General features: G+C 47.3%; 2 protein-coding genes across 3 annotated transcripts in view; both read right to left on the reverse strand.

Moving 5' to 3' along the window:
* The window catches only part of RARS1 (arginyl-tRNA synthetase 1), a 16,477-nt gene extending 1,767 nt beyond the window's left edge, over positions 1-14,710 (reverse strand). The window contains exons 1-13 of one of the 2 annotated variants that reach the window (XM_059483484.1): positions 14,651-14,702; positions 13,093-13,192; positions 9,509-9,643; positions 8,832-9,020; positions 5,550-5,661; positions 4,456-4,556; positions 3,923-4,044; positions 3,449-3,569; positions 3,041-3,170; positions 2,601-2,705; positions 1,552-1,730; positions 1,100-1,209; positions 381-486 (exon numbers count right to left, since the gene is read on the reverse strand). In XM_059483484.1, the coding sequence (XP_059339467.1) occupies positions 381-486; positions 1,100-1,209; positions 1,552-1,730; positions 2,601-2,705; positions 3,041-3,170; positions 3,449-3,569; positions 3,923-4,044; positions 4,456-4,556; positions 5,550-5,661; positions 8,832-8,984 (1,239 nt within the window). In that variant the 5' untranslated portion in view covers positions 8,985-9,020; positions 9,509-9,643; positions 13,093-13,192; positions 14,651-14,702. Of the gene's footprint in view, positions 1-380; positions 487-1,099; positions 1,210-1,551; positions 1,731-2,600; positions 2,706-3,040; positions 3,171-3,448; positions 3,570-3,922; positions 4,045-4,455; positions 4,557-5,549; positions 5,662-8,831; positions 9,021-9,508; positions 9,644-13,092; positions 13,193-14,650 lie in introns of both variants that reach the window. The other variant, XM_059483483.1, reaches the window with a different exon arrangement.
* Positions 14,711-16,295: 1,585 nt separating this feature from the next.
* Positions 16,296-17,190, reverse strand: part of WWC1 (WW and C2 domain containing 1) — a 66,972-nt gene continuing 66,077 nt past the window's right edge. The window contains exon 23 of the mRNA XM_059483755.1: positions 16,296-17,042. Coding sequence (XP_059339738.1) covers positions 16,976-17,042 — 67 coding nt within the window. The 3' untranslated portion in view covers positions 16,296-16,975. The remainder of the gene's footprint in view (positions 17,043-17,190) is intronic.

Below are 17,190 nucleotides of genomic sequence, written 5' to 3' on the forward strand. Positions count from 1 at the left end.
CAAATGTTGGTTGTCCTACCCTTATGGAGCATTTTGGTCAGTCCAAACACTTACAAACCCCTCTCTGCTGGAACAGTGACAGCAGGGCAAAGCACTTTGTGCCTGACTCCTATGAGCCCTTTAGAGATTCTCAAGGTTTTGTTTATCTTGCTTCCTCATGTTCCTGTTTAAAAAGGGACTTTTCCCTTCCCCCTACACTACCCTTCCCAATTCCACTGCCCCACACTGTGCTTGGTCTTTCTGTTACATTCCATGTCCCACACTACCCAGTTCTCTGCAGGCAGCAAGACAGACAGGAATCTCACTAAGCAATGCAGAGACCACAAGTCTGTGAACACATCTGGGAAGTTCTCAGGACAGAAGCAATCTGTCACAAGTACCTTGTCCCGTTCCTTGTCCTTCAGCTTGTCCATGGCTCGTTTCAGTCCCTCCTCCAGCAGGTCTATGAGACGCACCGTGTCCCCTGAACGAGTCTTGAACTTCTTCCTGAAAACACACAGCCAAAATGAGCACCTGCATAACAGGCAAAACACTTCCACCCTCTGCCTGGCGCCCAGCAAGCTTAGGGAAACAGCACATGGCAAATCTTTTTGTATTGAAGGAATTGCCATCACATGGACAGCTCCAAAAATGAGAGAGCACCCACAGCATGGTCAGCAGGAATGGCCACAAGGGACTCAACAGTGAGAACTGTCCAGTTCCAGGCATTAAGCAGCACACAACAGCAGTACCAGACTTCTCCCAACTTTTTGTTTTATCTACCATGGAGGTAGAGAGTAATGAAAATCATGGCCTTTACCACTGCCATCATCGCCCAGTGCCACATGAGCTTCCACCACCCAATCCAAGTGCCAGGCAGCAAGAGCCAAGCTCGAGAGGGAATGTGACCACAGCAGCAGTGACTGTGTGGCTCAAGGACAATGACACACAACACCATGACACAGTTACAGGTAACAGCACAGGAACCAGTGCTTTCTTTTGGGCTTTATTTTGGTGTGCCACATACATATTTGTCAGTGAATGAGAGCAAATCTCCTGCATTCACTCAAATTTTCTCTCCAAGGTACAGACAGAGGAAAAAGTACACCCAGACACTTACTTGTCTTCTCCCAACACCACTCCAAAGGCAGCATGGGCCACTCTGGTGACTTTGGGATCATACCAGCCAATCATCTGTCCAGCTGCAAACACTGTTTGGAGATGCACAGACTGCAGGAAAATAAAACACCAACAACTGGTTTTCAATCCACTCCTCTGGGTGCAGTTTCTTCATAGCTTTATCCTAGCCACAATGATGCTCTCACAATAAGACTTAAAGTGTTTCCAGTTCCACAGACAAATTCTGCTTTGAAAAGTTTGACCTTTTCAAGAGATTTCCAGCTCTACAGAAGCAGCAACTGGCAGATTCCCATCACTGCTCAGATAAGAAGTAAATACACCAACCACACTGAAGACCCTGTGGTGTTCTACCTGTGTTACTGCTACATCCATCATTTCACACACTTTGTGCTGCCCAGCACCAGCAGTTACAGCAGAGGGTGCTGAACTCACCTGGCCACTATCAACAACGTAGATGAGGATGTCACCCTTCTCTTCACACAGCCTGTGCTTCAGAGCAGCCAGGTCTGACGTGTCATAGGTGTAACCCCCGTCTGATTTCATGATTGTCAGCGGGACTGAGAAACCCGGCACGAACACGACCTTCCTGCCATCATCAACCTGCACAAATCCTGCCAAAGCACGGAAAACATTCTGTGGTGAACCACAGCAGGGAGCTTCTGGGCCAGCAGCAACACCTCCCCTCCCTGCTGCTCTTCCCCAGAAAGAAAAGGCTACACACTCACATAATCAAAAATATGAAAATACCTAAATGAGAACTCCCTTGTCAACACAAGTCCCATTCTGTCCAGCAGTTCCAGAACTATGCACAAGTGACCAGATCTGCATAAATGTGGCCTTACCAGGAAGGACCTAATTCAAAAACTCCCATCATTTGCATCCAGATCTGCCTGTACAGCCACAAAGCCATCACAAAATATGGCATTAAAGGCAACAGAAACTGTACAGAGGTATGATGAGGACTCTGCACAGAGTCTTTCTGAGGCGAGACAGTCAGAACACTTGAGATGGTGAGACTCAAGAACTGCAAAATCCAGACAGGAACACATAAAACCAGAGACTTTTTATGCAGCACTTGGCTTCTTGCCAGTTTCAAAGTCAACGTGATCCCAAAATCCCACTGTCTTCACAGAGACTTCTCAGACAAAGTCCCCACAGTCACAACACTAAGACTGGGTAGTCTGTCATATATTGCTCCTTGACTCTTTACTCAGAATACAATAAATTCCAGTAGTACCCTGTGCTACTGCCTACAAATATCACAGGTAAACTGCTTTTGATATCAGCAAGAAAGATTTAGGCCTCCTGAAATGAGGAAAAGCCACAAAATGTCCTCTTAGGAAATGTGGCTGAGGAAAAAAGCAAAGATGGGGAAGATGCAACTTGAAAAGCATCAGCCCTAAGCCCTGCTGAATAGGATTGAGGTCACCATGCCCATCCTCACAGCTGCAGAACTTCTGATCCAAGACCAAAAGCCTCACCTTTATCTTCAAATTCTTTCACAATGTCTTTCATCATGTCATGGTAGAAGGATTCCCCTCTCTCAATGATTGTGATGTCCAAACAGTTGTAGATTTTCTGGAATTCTTGAGGGAAACAGAACATAATACTTACATTAAAGGCACATAGTGAGAACTAGTGGCATGTTCCACCAGAAGCAGTGGGTACAGCAAGACCCAAAAAAGCATTATCCATTTCTTGGTCAAGGCATCAGACTAGGACTCAGGAGAGAAAAAGATTTAGCTGCAAGTCTCCACTTAAGACAGCCCAGTACTTTGGTTGTACTGGCTTTTTGCTTTCAGCTGCTCTTAGCAGTGTGGCAGTGATTTTCAAGGGAAAACAGAAGGGTGTGCTCAGACATAAAGTGAGGAAAGCCACACTGCTGTACAGCTGAGACATGATTCCAGATGTGTGAAGTCACCTCTGCGTGACACATCACAGATGAGATTCCAGGCTTTAATGAAGTCAGGGTTTTTGCTCTGCAGCAGCACCACACATTGGTAAGCTCTCTTCTTAAACTCCTCCTCTGTGTCAAACCTCTGCTTGGATTCCTGCAGGGAAACACATGGAAAAGCACTGCTTTCTGCCCTGAAACAAACCACCACACAGAACAGGCTCTCCAATATGCTCATCTCTGACAGAAAAGCTGTGTGTGTGCTTACAAAGGCCTTTGATCATGCCTCACACAGACAGTTCAATACCAGATACCACAATTCATCACCCCATGGCTGGTTAGCACAATAATCTACTAACAGTGACTTAATTCTTTAATTTCTCCAAAACTATGCTGCAATTTGTAAAGCTCCTCAATCTGCTTTGCTACACATACCTTGTAAAAAGCTTGGAGGTCCCCAATGGGAGGAGAAACACTTAAGTAATCTGGAAATTTGTCCTGGAGGTGAGCAATGAGCATTCCAAACTGGGTGCCCCAATCTCCTAAATGGTTCAACCTTGGAACAATTGAAGAAGATAGTAATAATAATCTCTTAAATATATGCTTTAAAATACACACATTTTAAAAATATATATTCTAAAAGAAACACACATAATGCCAAACATAATACCAGAAACCCAAACAAACATAATACCAGAAACCCAGCCCAGGCACGCTCCCCAGTTCCACTGCACTGAAGCTGCTGCTCACCTTGATTCCTCACCCTGCTACACTTGCTCTGCTTAGTATCAACTACCCATAAAGGGTTATTTGCTATGTGCTTATAAACTAAGACAAATACAGAGCAGAAGAGAGAGACAGGACTGCACAAAGAGCCCAGCAAGCCCAGCACACCAGGCAGAGCCTCACCTGAGAACATCATAGCCCACGAACTCGAAGAGGCGGCACATGCTCTCCCCGATGATGGTGGAGCGCAGGTGCCCAACGTGCATCTCCTTTGCAATGTTGGGGGAGGAAAAATCCACCACCACCTTGGGCACAGAACCAAAGGAACACAGGAATGAAAGGCCATTCCCACACCTTCATGTGTTTGATCTGGGTTTTGTTAGGGGGAGCAGTGGGAAGGAGAATCACCCCTGCTGACCCTGAGCAGGAACATCACAGTGAGCGTTGTGCAGCACAGCTGAGGGTCAGGGATCACTCCCAGAGTGACCTGGGCACCACCCTGAGGGAGCCCCATCCCTCAGCCACCAGAGACCACAGCAACTACAGGTGATCCACCCCATGGCCCCCAGTTCCTCTGCCACATCCCACATACTCTGCTCTAACACCCTGCTGACATGGACATCTGCTCAGCACATCCCTTCAGGGGGGAATTTAAAAGACACTGCAGTCCAGAACATCTCCACTGTAGCAAGGTGGCTGTGTGCTTACTGCTGTACCTTTTTCCTTTTGCCAATAGCTGGTGGTTGAACTCCATTGATCAATAAACTGCTCAGCTGCTTCGACACAAAATCCTTTCTCAAGTGGACATTGATAAAACCTTTGCAGAAAAAAACCAGCAGTGAGTGCTGGGGCTGCAGAAGTGCCTCAGATTGTTTTTTGTATCCTTCCCCCCCAGATTTCTGTTTTCATGCATCAAGCACAAGAGCACATCAAGTCAGCTTGACAAAACATTTTTCAGTCACAGGACAACAAAGCTGTCACTTGAAGACAATTTCTGTTCCCAGATTAGAAGAGCCTGTTCACATCACTACAGCCTTTACTGCAGGAGTCAGATGCTGCAAGCTACACCATTGACATAACTCCTTTTGTACACTGTCACTCAACAATCAATTTATAGAAACTATTTTTTGTGAGAAAATAAGTCATTTGGTTTCCAGAATGCAAAACCAAATCCTGCTTTATATTTTATTAAAAATTAATATACTAAAACATATAGTTTCATCTGGGATAATTCATGTTCATGGTATGACACTGTCTTACTTCTCCTGCTTCACAGAGCCAATGAACAAGCTCTAGCTCTAAAAGGGCTGTGCCAGGGGATTTTTGTGTTTGTGCTGAAGCCCTAAGGAATATGAGTCCTTTTATTTTTCCCTGGGTATCAGGGACAAAACAAATGCAGTAATTAATAACCTCCATGCTACTCCAGCTTCTCAGTTCTGAGAGGACAAGGTCTCCTCACCATGCGAGCAACAGCAAGAAGGGCTGTCCATTTTTGCTGTGATTTCCTGACTGTGGCTTTCTTCCCATCACCAATACTGAAAGAGGAAAAGCTGCTCCCTTAAGGATCAGTGGACAAATTGCTAATTAAAGGGCTCATCATCATACCTGCCAATTTTAATACAGAAGTAGATTCTCTGCTGCTGCACAAGTCTGAGTGCTACAAAGCTCACCAAGACAGAAGAAGCTAATCCACTGTGAAACTGCAGTTTTAAAGCACAAAACACTAGAATTCAACTCAGCTTCCCTCTCACAATACAACTGCCCTTTTTGCTTTAAGACATACAAAGTGTGTAAAATGAAAGTATCTTACCAGGACCAGCAATTTCAACCTTGTCAATGCATTCATTGGCAGGAATGTTTTTTACTATTTTCTCTGCAATTTCTCGTGGGCTAACCTTCTGTTCCCTGGTTTTGAGCAGTATCTGGAACACAACAAAGATCAAGGAAAATTCAGTCCTCTAAGCAAAACATCACAGATACTGAAGCACTGAAACATCCTCATGGTCCTTCATAATACAGAGATGCACACAAAGAGAAACATCTCTAGCCAGTTTTACAGATTAGATCAGTTCTCCACAGCACAAACCTGACTGGACCCAACATTCACCTCCTCCTGCTCAGACCTCCTCCTTCTTTCTATGTCAGAAGAAAATCTCCAAGCCTTTTTTCTAAAACCTGCTAAGTGCTTTGGTAAATTTATGTTTTTCTAAGCTAGTAAAAAGGGACAAACCCTTTAAAAAGCAACATAGCTGGCACAGTCCTTCAATGCTTCACAATCCTGTTGATCAGTCTCATGGGTGTCCTCAGCTCTGCCAGCATTCACATTTGAAGTTCTGAACTGTGCCTCCAGCAGATGCTGAGTGTGGTTTCAGAGCAGGTCTGTTTATTTATGATTAAACACAGCCAAAGCAAACTGCCTTCAGTCCTGTCTTAGTCTCAAGCTTAATAAATAAATAAGTGAATAGATTAATAAGTGAATAAATAAACAAAATCCAACAACCCAAGCAAACAAAGATAATCCCAGCACTACCCAATTTTCTTCAAAGAGCATCAGAAAAACTGCTGTTAAAGTAGTTTTCCTTTTCCCCTGGAGACATGAGCAGCCCACTGTGAGGAACTCAAAGAACAGGACACAAGTTTACATACAATGATAGTATCAGAGTGGTTTGAGTTGGAACAGACCTTTGAAGATCACCTAGTCCAACTACACAACTTCCCTGTCCATTCCCAAAGCATCTTCTCACATAGCTTTTTGTAAATCTTACATAAACACCCTTTAGGAGGATTCTGTAAGCTAGCCCAACCCATCCCATGCCAAACACTACATTCACACTTGTATAAAATTAACACAAGTATTTGTTTCTGAGCACACGATTTTCTGGTATTACTGTGATGTGTTTGAAAACAATCCCACTGAGGCCACAAAGATGATGGAGCTCTTTGTCAACTCAGAATTTACACTCACTGCTTGTATTTGCTAATTTGCTAATTTACAGTCTGCTTTAAAATGTATTTCTACTAAAGTTTCAGTTTTGTTTAACCTGTCATACACAGGATCCTTACAAGATGGTAAAGGCTTAAAAAAGGGCAAGAAAAACAAACCTCAGTAGCTTTAGTGTTACTCAAAGTGTAAACTACAGGAAAAATAAATGCAAACCCAGTTTATGGGCATGTTACACCAGATTACAGGCACGTTATGTGAACCATTCCAGAAATGGCTACCACACTCCTGTTGGAGCTCCTGGCTGAAGTCCCAAGCATTAATATGCTAATGAGCTGCCAGGAAAACAACAGGCATTTGTGAGGGTCCTTTCCACATCAGCAGCCTGCAGGGAGAGGCTGCTGCCTGGCACGTACCAGTGCTGCCCCAGTCAGGGCACTTCCCACTCTGCTGGCAGTCCCAGTGACCCTGACCCGTGTTCTGCCTGGGGGACACCCTGTGAAGACCTGCACCACAGCCAAGCCCCTAAAACAGGCTGACAGAAAGTCCCAAGCTGCTGCTCTCATCCCTGGCTCTGCCATGCTGACACACTGCCTGTGTGAGCACAGCCCCAGCCCCGTGCACTCCCTGCCTGCCCAGGAACAAACTCCTCAGCCAAGGCCAGCACTAGGAACTCTTTCCACCAGCACAGCTGACAGCCTGGAACTCGAGCCCTGGCTGGAAGGGGACTGATCAGACACCCAGTTACGTGAGCCACGCCGTGCTGGGAAGCCTGGGCTGCCCGAGCATCCCGACTGCGAGTTAATTGGGGTAAGGCGGCGGTCAGGAAGTGGCAGTGCAGTCACCCAAGGTGGCACCACACTGACAACATGCTAATGAGACTGAGGGGAGACACGGGCCCTGGGAGGGCAGTTCTGCCTGGCACCGCAGCCCAGAGCCTGCTGCCTGGCACGTATGGTGCCCCTGCTGCCCCAGCCACGCTCACTGCACGGGGACAACTTGGGACAGCAGAGCTCCACCAGTGGCAGGACAAGTTCAGTGTCACAACTGCCAGTCTAATGGGTTAATAAAGGTTAACTGACAACAGGAGGTGTAAAAAGAGGAGTTGCTTTGTTTAGATTGCCAAATAAAAGATCTGTAATTACAAAGTGTCTACTTAGTCACCCAAAGGCATCAGTGCACTGAAAGTTTGGGTGTTTCAGCACCCAAGTTAGAACACACTACACCTTCTTTCTCCCACACCTCCTGGATTTACTTCAGCACAGTCCCGGCCCACTGAGCTGGCTGAGCAACTGCTGAAGTGTCTCTGATTCTATTTAGGTTCTCTTTGGTCAAGCTGCCTGTACCCAGGGAATTAGCAAGAGATGCTAAATAAAGGACTGAGCCAGAGGAGTGTGAAGGGTAGTGCCTGAACAGCAATCCACACCTGGCTGGGCTCTGAGAAAGCACTTCCTGAGCACACCCAGGCCTGACAATGCCCAGAGCCTTCTGGCTGGAGCTCAGGGAGGGCACTTAGGGATGTAAGACACATGGATCCAAACTCAACAGAGCACACAGGGCAGCACCTGGGCCCCTTTGCTCTGCTGTGTGTGTCTGTGGGCAGGAGGAAACCACAGCACCCACAGCAATGGGAGGTGTGAGCCCAGAGGGGCAGCTGGAGATGTCCTTTTGTCACCTGCCCTGTGAGAAGGGGGTATGTGCACACAAAAATGTGGATATATTACACTTTCCTGGCACTAGAGAAGAGCAGTTAGAGGTATGCAGGTGTTTCTCAAGATTTTGCAATTCTCTAGAATCATGATTTATTGTTTTGCTGTTTTCAGTTCCAAACATACAACTCACTAATTGGTAGTTAATTGCACATCATTAGTAAATCGATGCAGCACTTAAATCCTGATTTGATTTAGATCCCACGAACCAAGCAGATTTTCTGTGCCACGCACATTAACTCCCTCATACCAGGCAGCTGAACAGAGGTTTAAAGGCCAGCTCTGTAAAGGCCAATGCTTCCTTTAAAATGCCATTCAATACTCACTCAATTCTCAGCCCAGAACAAGTCTCATATTGCACCTCTCACTGTACTATCCCTTAGCTTCCAACAGACAACATCCCCATTTTGGCTTCTTTGTTAAAAATGTTTACATCATTTACCTGTGATATGCCCATGGCACTGTTACACTGGTAATCCCCAAATTTGGGCTGCTGACTGGGTGTCACCACCAGAGGAGGGTTTTCTAAGTCTGGGTAGGCAGCCTGAATGGCAGCTCCAAAGATCTCCTGGAGACAGCTGTTGATATTAATCATGCTTTTGGTTGATTTACTTCTTTCCTCTTGAAGGCTCTGAAAAAGAAAACCACCAAAATCCAGAAGGCTAATTTCCCAACATCTGAGGAGTTGTTACATCCCACTTTTCTCCTTGGCTGCCTGGCAAAGCACAGCTGACAGATTTGGCTGACACCTCTAGGCACAGGAGCAATGTATACAACATAAAAATCACATTATTCTCCTGCTGAACCTCCCAGCACAAACCTTCCCCTGACTGCAGGGCTGCATTACTTCTCACACCTGTGCTAGTGAGCCTGGGACAGATCTCAGCTGGGCCACCTGGTCAAAAACTGCCCAAGATATAACCATGTGGGCTTACTGATCTACTGACATCTTCCATAAAACAGATTCTTGTTCAAAGAATCAAGAAATATCTGATGTGTCACCAATTAACGTGTCAGAATGCAGAGCCAGCATGCTGTCACACATCACCACTTATTTAGCTTGTCCTAATGACAACAAAAAAACCCACAAGGTCCAGCAATGATTTTTGATTCCCTTACCTTCTTCAGGAAGTTTAGCCGGTACTTGAGTTTTGCGTTTTCGTCTCGCAGCCCTTCCAAACTCGGGGAGACTCCCAAGCACCCAAAGTTCTTCAGACGCTCAATTTCTGCACTTAACAACTTGATCTCGTTTTCCTGAAAAGAAATTTGAGTTGTCACACAGTAATTCCTGGAGAGGGGACAGGAGGTGAGGAGCTGCAAGATCTCAGGCACAGTGCTAGTTTGCCTTGGAAAGGTAACAGCAATGACATGTAAGGTGATTAATTCCAAATAATATTTGAAGATTGTTTCTAGTTGTGTGAAAAACCAAGGATTCTGAAATACTCTTTAAAAAGGCAGTGAGAAAATATCAAGAAAGAAGTACAAGAATGACAACAAGATAGGCTAATGAGATAGTCCCCAAATAAGCACTTTCTCCAGCTTTAACAAAGATATCAAATTATTTGACTCAAAATTCCCTTTAGCCTGTTTCACCATCTCACAGGCCACAGCTTCAAAGGAGGAAAGACAAGCTCAAACCCCACCCAGAGACAGGAATGCCAAAGTAGTGTGCTGCTCCACAGGGGCATTTCTGCAGGGTGCACCCACTTCCACCTGGCCACACAACCTTTCCTGCCCTGTCCAGGAAGGAAATGTATGTCTTCTCCCTTAAAACTGACACAAGGCATTCAGGAGCACTTGGGAATTTCAGGAGGGCCTCTATGCTCCAAACACACTTCCCTGTGTCCCACCAGACGTCACAGCCCCAACTCAGAACAATCTGTCAGCAGCAAAAAGGTTTGAAGCTGCTGCAAGGAGCAGGAATCTTCCTCACCCCACACCCTAGAGAAACCAAACAGCTGAAGTTTCATCTCTGTTGTCCATCTCTTGTCCTCCCCATACCAGGCTTTGTGCCCTGAGCCACAAGGCTGGCTCTGACACAATGCTGGAGGCTCCTGAAGGTTTGAGGGCCTTGGTGCTGCTATGGAGGGGCAGTGAGCACTGCCCACCCTGGCTTGTCACCCCCTTGGCTCCCTCAGCCAGGCTCTCCTCTGCCAGCACTTCCACAGCAGGAAGCAGCTCAGGCTATTATTGCAGGCCACCAAACCTTATCAAAAAGGACTCATTTACTTTGCTGCTCTTCAAACAATCAGACTATTTAATTAGGAAAAAAAATTGGGCCATTGAATCTCTTGGTCTTGTACATTCACCTGAACAACAACTCGCAGGAATGCTGCTGTAACTGCACATGCTCAAAAACCCAGGCTGAGGCAAAACAATCTAAAGATTGGCCTATTTGTGGGCCAAGCTGAAAATCAGTACCTTTGAGGTCAGTCTTCAGGTGTGCTTCAGTTTATGGCACACTTCTGTTACAACCTCAAGGTCTCCTCTGCTACAGAGGAGAACACAATGCTGCTTCCTGTAGTTTGGATGTGAAGAAACAGGACTTTGAGAAAAAAACCCCAAATCTATATCAAATCCTCTGGTTTGGCCTTTACACAACTAAAATCACTGAACAGCACAGCTGTACCTTATAAGCAACTCACTTCAAATAGTCCCATTTCAGTTTTTCTTTACAAAACTCAAGGCAGGTGTCCCAAAAATCAATTTTTCTGTCATTTACATAAATACACAAACTTTCCCCCATAAGCAACAGCAAATAGATTTGTTCATTTTCAACTTTTCTTCCTTGCCTGATTTGGTAGCATTTCACATAGACCCATTTGTAAAATCTTCTATACTTCAAGTTAAAAATCAGCACAGGAGATTTCACTGTGTTTTTACAGCTGTGTCACTCTAAGTTTCAGTGCCATTACAGTGACATACATAAATCATCCCCCAAGCCTAGAATGTGCTTTAAACATAAGTGCAAAGGTATCTTCAGCCCCTAATATCACATAATCTGTAAATTCTGTGTCCACACATATTATCATCCCTCTAGTGAAGTCACCAGCCTCAGGACAGGGCTCCAGGTCCCCAAGGACAGTTCTGCATCGAAGGCAAACATTCTCCAGAACCAGAAAATCACATTCTGCTTTTGAAACTAAAATCTCTGCAGGTCCAAGCCAACCAGCAGCTCACAATGCTCCTCCTGCATTAGAAGACTCCACACAAGTTATAACTGGGTTTTTTCAGTACCACTGACAAGCTTTACCAAAGAGGAATCTGAGTTGGATTTTCCTACATAATCACAAACACCTCTGGCCACCCAAGGGAGGACTCACAGGAGGTGACATGACCAGTAACCCACCAGATGTTCTTTCCATCCTGTTACACCAGAGGTGAGGACAAGGCAAGAGGTTTATCCATGTGCAGGGTCAGAAGCCAGAACCACAGTGCCAGGAATCACCCACCCCTGGGCAGACATGTGGCCCAAAGAGCTCCTTTACAGGGTGACTGTCATCACTTGGATTTGGCCAGGAGATGAAAAACTCTAAAATACTGCCACAGTTCAGCAAGTCTCATCTACTTTTTTCCCATGACTGCATCAAACCAGCCAATTCCCAGCACTGGCACCTGGAGGCATTCAGGATGGCCCCATTTCAGATGTGGCCAAGCCCAGACTGTCACATTTTTCTCTCCTGTTTAGTGCTCCCCTTCTTCAGAAATTTCCATCAGGAGTCCTTATGCTGTTACTTGAGCGTGAACTGAGAGCAAAAGGTTTCACCATGGTGGCCAAGCTGCCTACCCCAGTGCTGCTGCTGCCATTTCAGTCTCCCTTATATTGTGCTCATCAACAGCTTATAAAGATGATGAAATGAAGTCTTCATTCAAAAGGACCCAGCAGAAAAGCCTGAACTCAGCAATGCTTCCAGAACTGATGGGGCTGAGATCTCAGCAGCTGGGCTGGGACAGCCACACAGCTGAGCACAGCTTTCATCTCCAGACTGGCAATGGGGGCACCCCTGCTCTGGGAACACCACTCAGCACTCTCCTCTCTCCGGAGAGCAGTGACAGGAGACAGGAAAATGGAATGCAGCTGTGTCAAGGGAAGTTCAGACTGGTTCAGAAAGGTTCCTCACTGGGAGGGTGCTGGTGCACTGAAACAGCCTCTCCTGGGAAGTGGTTGTGGCACCAAACCTGCCAAGGTTCAAGGAGCATCTGGAATATGCTCTTAACAATATGGTTTAGTTTTAGATAATCCTGTGAGGAGTGGGGAAGTGGACTTGATGATCCATGGGTCTCTTCCAACTTGAGGTATGCCATGAGTCTGTGACTCCTACACCCATAACCATGTTGTTGAGCTTGCCTGGAAAAAAGGTCTTCAGATGTTTACACCAGAAATGCCTCTCACCACAGCACCCTGTGATAAAGTTAATTCTCTAGCAAAGATCTGTGAATGCTACATGTTATTGAAAGGATATGAATGCTACATTCTTCCTAAAAAACAAACCACTCTACAAAACTTCAGCTAAGCCTTGTAACAACTCCTCTCTCATGGTACCATCCAAGTGAGGAAGAGAGACAATGCCAATACACCTCTGATCTAAAAGATGTGTGACTGAGAAAAGGAAGGGAAAAGCTGCTGTTCAGGTCAGGAGGTGTCACCTCCTGGTTTATTCTACCTGCACTCTCTAGCACAACTTGTCAGTAAAGGGTCATACCTGATGACCACCTCATGAGGAGCTGTGGGAATTACATGAGGCCATGCTGACATCTCCAAGGGCTCTTTGCTCAGCTCAGTACTAGAAATCTTCCCCTCACCTGTGAATACAAAAAAACTACAGCTTTTTCAAAGGACCAAAATCATCCTTACATTTTTCCTTAGCACATAAGACTGTCTTCCAAGAACCCTACTTTAGCAGGTGGGTAACATGAAACTTGCACAGGCTTCTGTCTCTGGGCTTTAACATGATACAACTTTTCTCAGCAAAAGAAAAAATCATAAAGGAGAGAAAATGGCCTGAGAGAGCATGGCAAAGGGAGCAGAACACCTCTCTTCCTTCCCCTTCTTGCATCCTGCTCAATTTTATCTCTACTCCTACTCTGCCAAGCCCTGCTGAGCTGGCTGAGCACACACTGCTTGCTCTTTGTTGGGTTATTTTCCTGCAGGCTGGCTCCCCACAGGCTCCAGGGCATGCTGCAGCTGGAAACAGGGAGCATGTGGCTTGGAGTGACAGGCAGAGTGAGGCTCAGTAATTCTGCATGGCCTCCTGGAGTCGAACACTCCTGCTCCCTCCTGCTCTGCTTCCAGTGCCTGGAACCTGCTTAGGGACTGCTGATCAAACAGCAGCGACAACAACAAAGGGAGAACCACCTCGCCAGAATACCTGAGATGTCCTTCCTCTCCTAGCAGCAACAAAGGACAAAGGGAAAATCAAAGGCAAGGAGCTGCAGAGATTCAACTGCCAGATTTAAGATCTCATTGCCTGTCATATATTTGTGAGCAGGAAGCACACTCCAAAGTTGCTCAAGAGCACACAAGTATGGCAGGCAAGAACCCAAAGGCCAAAGTCCAGGAGCTCTCAGCTGGATGCTCCTGAGGCAATGGGCAAGGCAGGAGAAGTGACCCTGGAGGAGTCACAGCTTTCCTGAAGCTGCCTCTGCACCCACTGTCAGTACCGGTCATTGACCAGGACAGACCTGGCAGTTCTATTTTCTATTACTACGGTCACTGAAAAGGCAGAGGTGTCACCACATTTTCCCAATCATAAGCACCTTGTGGCTGCAGCAAAGCTGTTAACCAGCGTGCCAGCACACAGGAGGCGCATCCCTCCCCGGCTGCCCAGGGCTCCGGGACCCGCCGGGCGATCCCTGCCCGGCCAGAGCACGGCACACACGGCACCGGGGCGGTGACACCAGGTTCTGCTGACGGCTCTGGAAGCATTTTCGGAACGCTGCCGCGATCCCGCCCTGGGTGTGAGACAGGGCAGCAATGGAGCCCAGCCCTCAGCCCGGCACCGACGGGAGCAGCCCAGGAAGCCCCTCAGCCCTGCCCGCTCTCCGCGTTCCCTTCCCAGACAGAGCTCCCGCTCCCGCGGTGCCCACCCACCCGCCGGGGCTGCCGGCACTGCGCGGGCTTCGGTACCGGGGAGCGCTCCCGGGGCTCGCCCGCCACCTGTGCCCCGCGGCTGTGCCGGTCGGGGCTGTCCCGGTCCGTGCGGTGCCGTGCCCGGCTGTCCCGTCCTGTTCCGTCCCGCCCGGCCCGGCCCGGCCCCGCACCTGCCGCGCCAGCCTCGCCGCGGACTGCGCCACGCGCGCCTCCATCCTCGGGCGGCCGGAACCGGGACCGGCAACGCGGGAACCGGAAAGCGGCCGGAGCGGCGCGGCCGCGCCTGCAGCGCCCCCGGGCGGCGGGGAGGAACCCGGAGGGGCAGCACGGCACGGCCCGGCACGGCCCGGCACGGCCCGGCACGGCACAGCACGGCACGGCGCGGCGCGGCCCGGCCCGGCCCGGCACGGCACGGCACGGCCCGGCACGGCCCGGCACGGCACAGCACGGCACGGCGCGGCGCGGCCCGGCCCGGCCCGGCACAGCACGGCACGGCCCGGCACGGCCCGGCACGGCACAGCACGGCACGGCCCGGCACGGCACAGCACGGCACAGCACGGCACGGCCCGGCACGGCACAGCACGGCACGGCGCGGCGCGGCCCGGCCCGGCACGGCTGCCCTGGGAACGGGGGCGGCCTGGACACCTGCGGCGTGAGGGGAACGGGAACGGTGTGAAAAACGCATGCATTTTATGATTGGCTTTTCGCAAATATTAAAATGAATATTATATGTGTTGTGTTTTAAGTAATGCTGGATTAATTCTCTTAAGTACTGTGTTAAATATAGTTTTAGGTTATAAAAATTGTTAAAATAGAAACGATTCTATGTAGGATACTTTTTTTAAAGAAAGGACTCGCAGTGAGATAGCAGCCACAGGACACCTGAATCTTTCAGAGAAAGAGAATTTATTGCCCTCTTATCAGAAGAAACTAACTTTTTCCCGCCTCGAAGGCGCTGTTAGTATTCAGAGGAAGAAGTTGGCGATGCCCGGACAGAATCCTGTATTTGAATGGAATTTATGCATCATGTATGAGGTGTATGACTGTGCTGTTGTTTTTAAGGGTTAATCCTTTGTTCACAGGTGACTTTTTCGGGCTCGTGCTGCCCAGAAAAAGGTACCTGGACGTCCATAACTCTTTGTCTCTATTGTCTCATATTGTCCTAATTCAAATTGTCCAAATTATTGTTACTCTAATTGTATTACTATTTTTATAACAATTTTATTACTATTAAACTTTTAAAATTTTAAAAACAAGTGATTGGCGTTTTTCACAAACAGGAAAGGGAACGGGAAAGGGAAAGGGGGAATGGAAAGGGAACGGGAAAGGGAAAGAGAAAAGAAGGCAGAAGGAAAGAGGGAAGAGCACCCCCACACCCTCCCCATTCCATGTCACCACCCAGCACTTTGAGTGTCCCCTCCCCAGCAGGTGGGTACAGAATGGGCACAGGGAATGTCCAGCAGGGAGGAAAACCAGCGATTTCCCAAGGGAACGGCTGGACTATGTCAGGGAGGTTGAGGCCGGAGATCAGGGAAGGTTCTGGTTCCCCAAAGGGTGCTGGCACTGCCCAGGCTCCCAGGGAATGGCCCAGGGGGGATTGTTGGGGTGTCTGTGTGTGCAGGGATAGGGCTAGATGATCCCTGCGGGTCCCTTCCAGCTCAGGACATTCCATGATTATATGAAATGTGTCCATTACAGCATCTCCTGTGACAAGATGTGAAAAGCTATATGCTTCCAGCTGGCAACACAAGAGAACCCCAGTTTAGGTGCCAGGGGATGAGAAGATTCACTCAAGACAAAAAACAAGAAGGCAGGTTTGTCCAGAAAGGTCACTTTATTGGAAAAACCTAAAATGGACTTTAAACCTGCAGCCCTCCTCCCACAGCAGTGGTTTCAATGGGCTCCCCACGTTACCTTAACAGACCCATTACAGACATGAGCTGTAGTACAAACGTTAAAAGTGCAAGTATTCTGAACTTCACACCTACTTTTATGACCTGGCAGGAAACACAAAATGCTTCACAGCTCACAGAGAATTCGTTCACAGCACTTGGGAGTCCCAGCTGGCTCCCAGCATTCCCCACAGGGTACAAAATACATCACTCAGAGGAGAGTCCGATGCAGAACATCATAGAAGGTAGGGGTGAGGTTCCTTCAAATTTATTTTATTGCAGTAAAACCTCTAAAAGGTAGAGCTGTACAAAAAGTCTAAACAGCATTATTTAAGAATAACAGCACCTTACGCTGCATTTTGTTCTTATTTAAAATTCTATTTCCCAAAAATACATTCCTAAATATACAAACTATACAATCTTGTCACTTTAATGCTGGTTTCTGTGATGATATAACTTTAACCTAAAAATCTTCAAAACATCCACATACTGACAAAAGCTCTAATATACAAATGCCTTGGTACCTTCATAATACCACATAAATAACTTCAAAACCCAATCTGCATTTGTAGAATTGTCCAGAAAGCAAATACTTTATGGTGATCACACATCGTCCGCAGAGAGCGTTGGGATGTTTATTCTTGGCCGTGTGAAAAATGCCATTTTCTCTCTGAAAGAAGATGATCAGTTGTTAATGCAACAGAAATTCTGCCAGAAATGTCCACAGGAGAATTTACCCCACCAGCTGTCCCCATAGGGAGCAGATGTACATCCTCTCACAACCTACACCTTTTATTTACTTATCAGATGAGTTAAAG

This window comes from Ammospiza nelsoni, chromosome 16 (genome assembly GCF_027579445.1).
Source record: "Ammospiza nelsoni isolate bAmmNel1 chromosome 16, bAmmNel1.pri, whole genome shotgun sequence".
Taxonomy (NCBI): Eukaryota; Metazoa; Chordata; class Aves; order Passeriformes; family Passerellidae; genus Ammospiza; species Ammospiza nelsoni.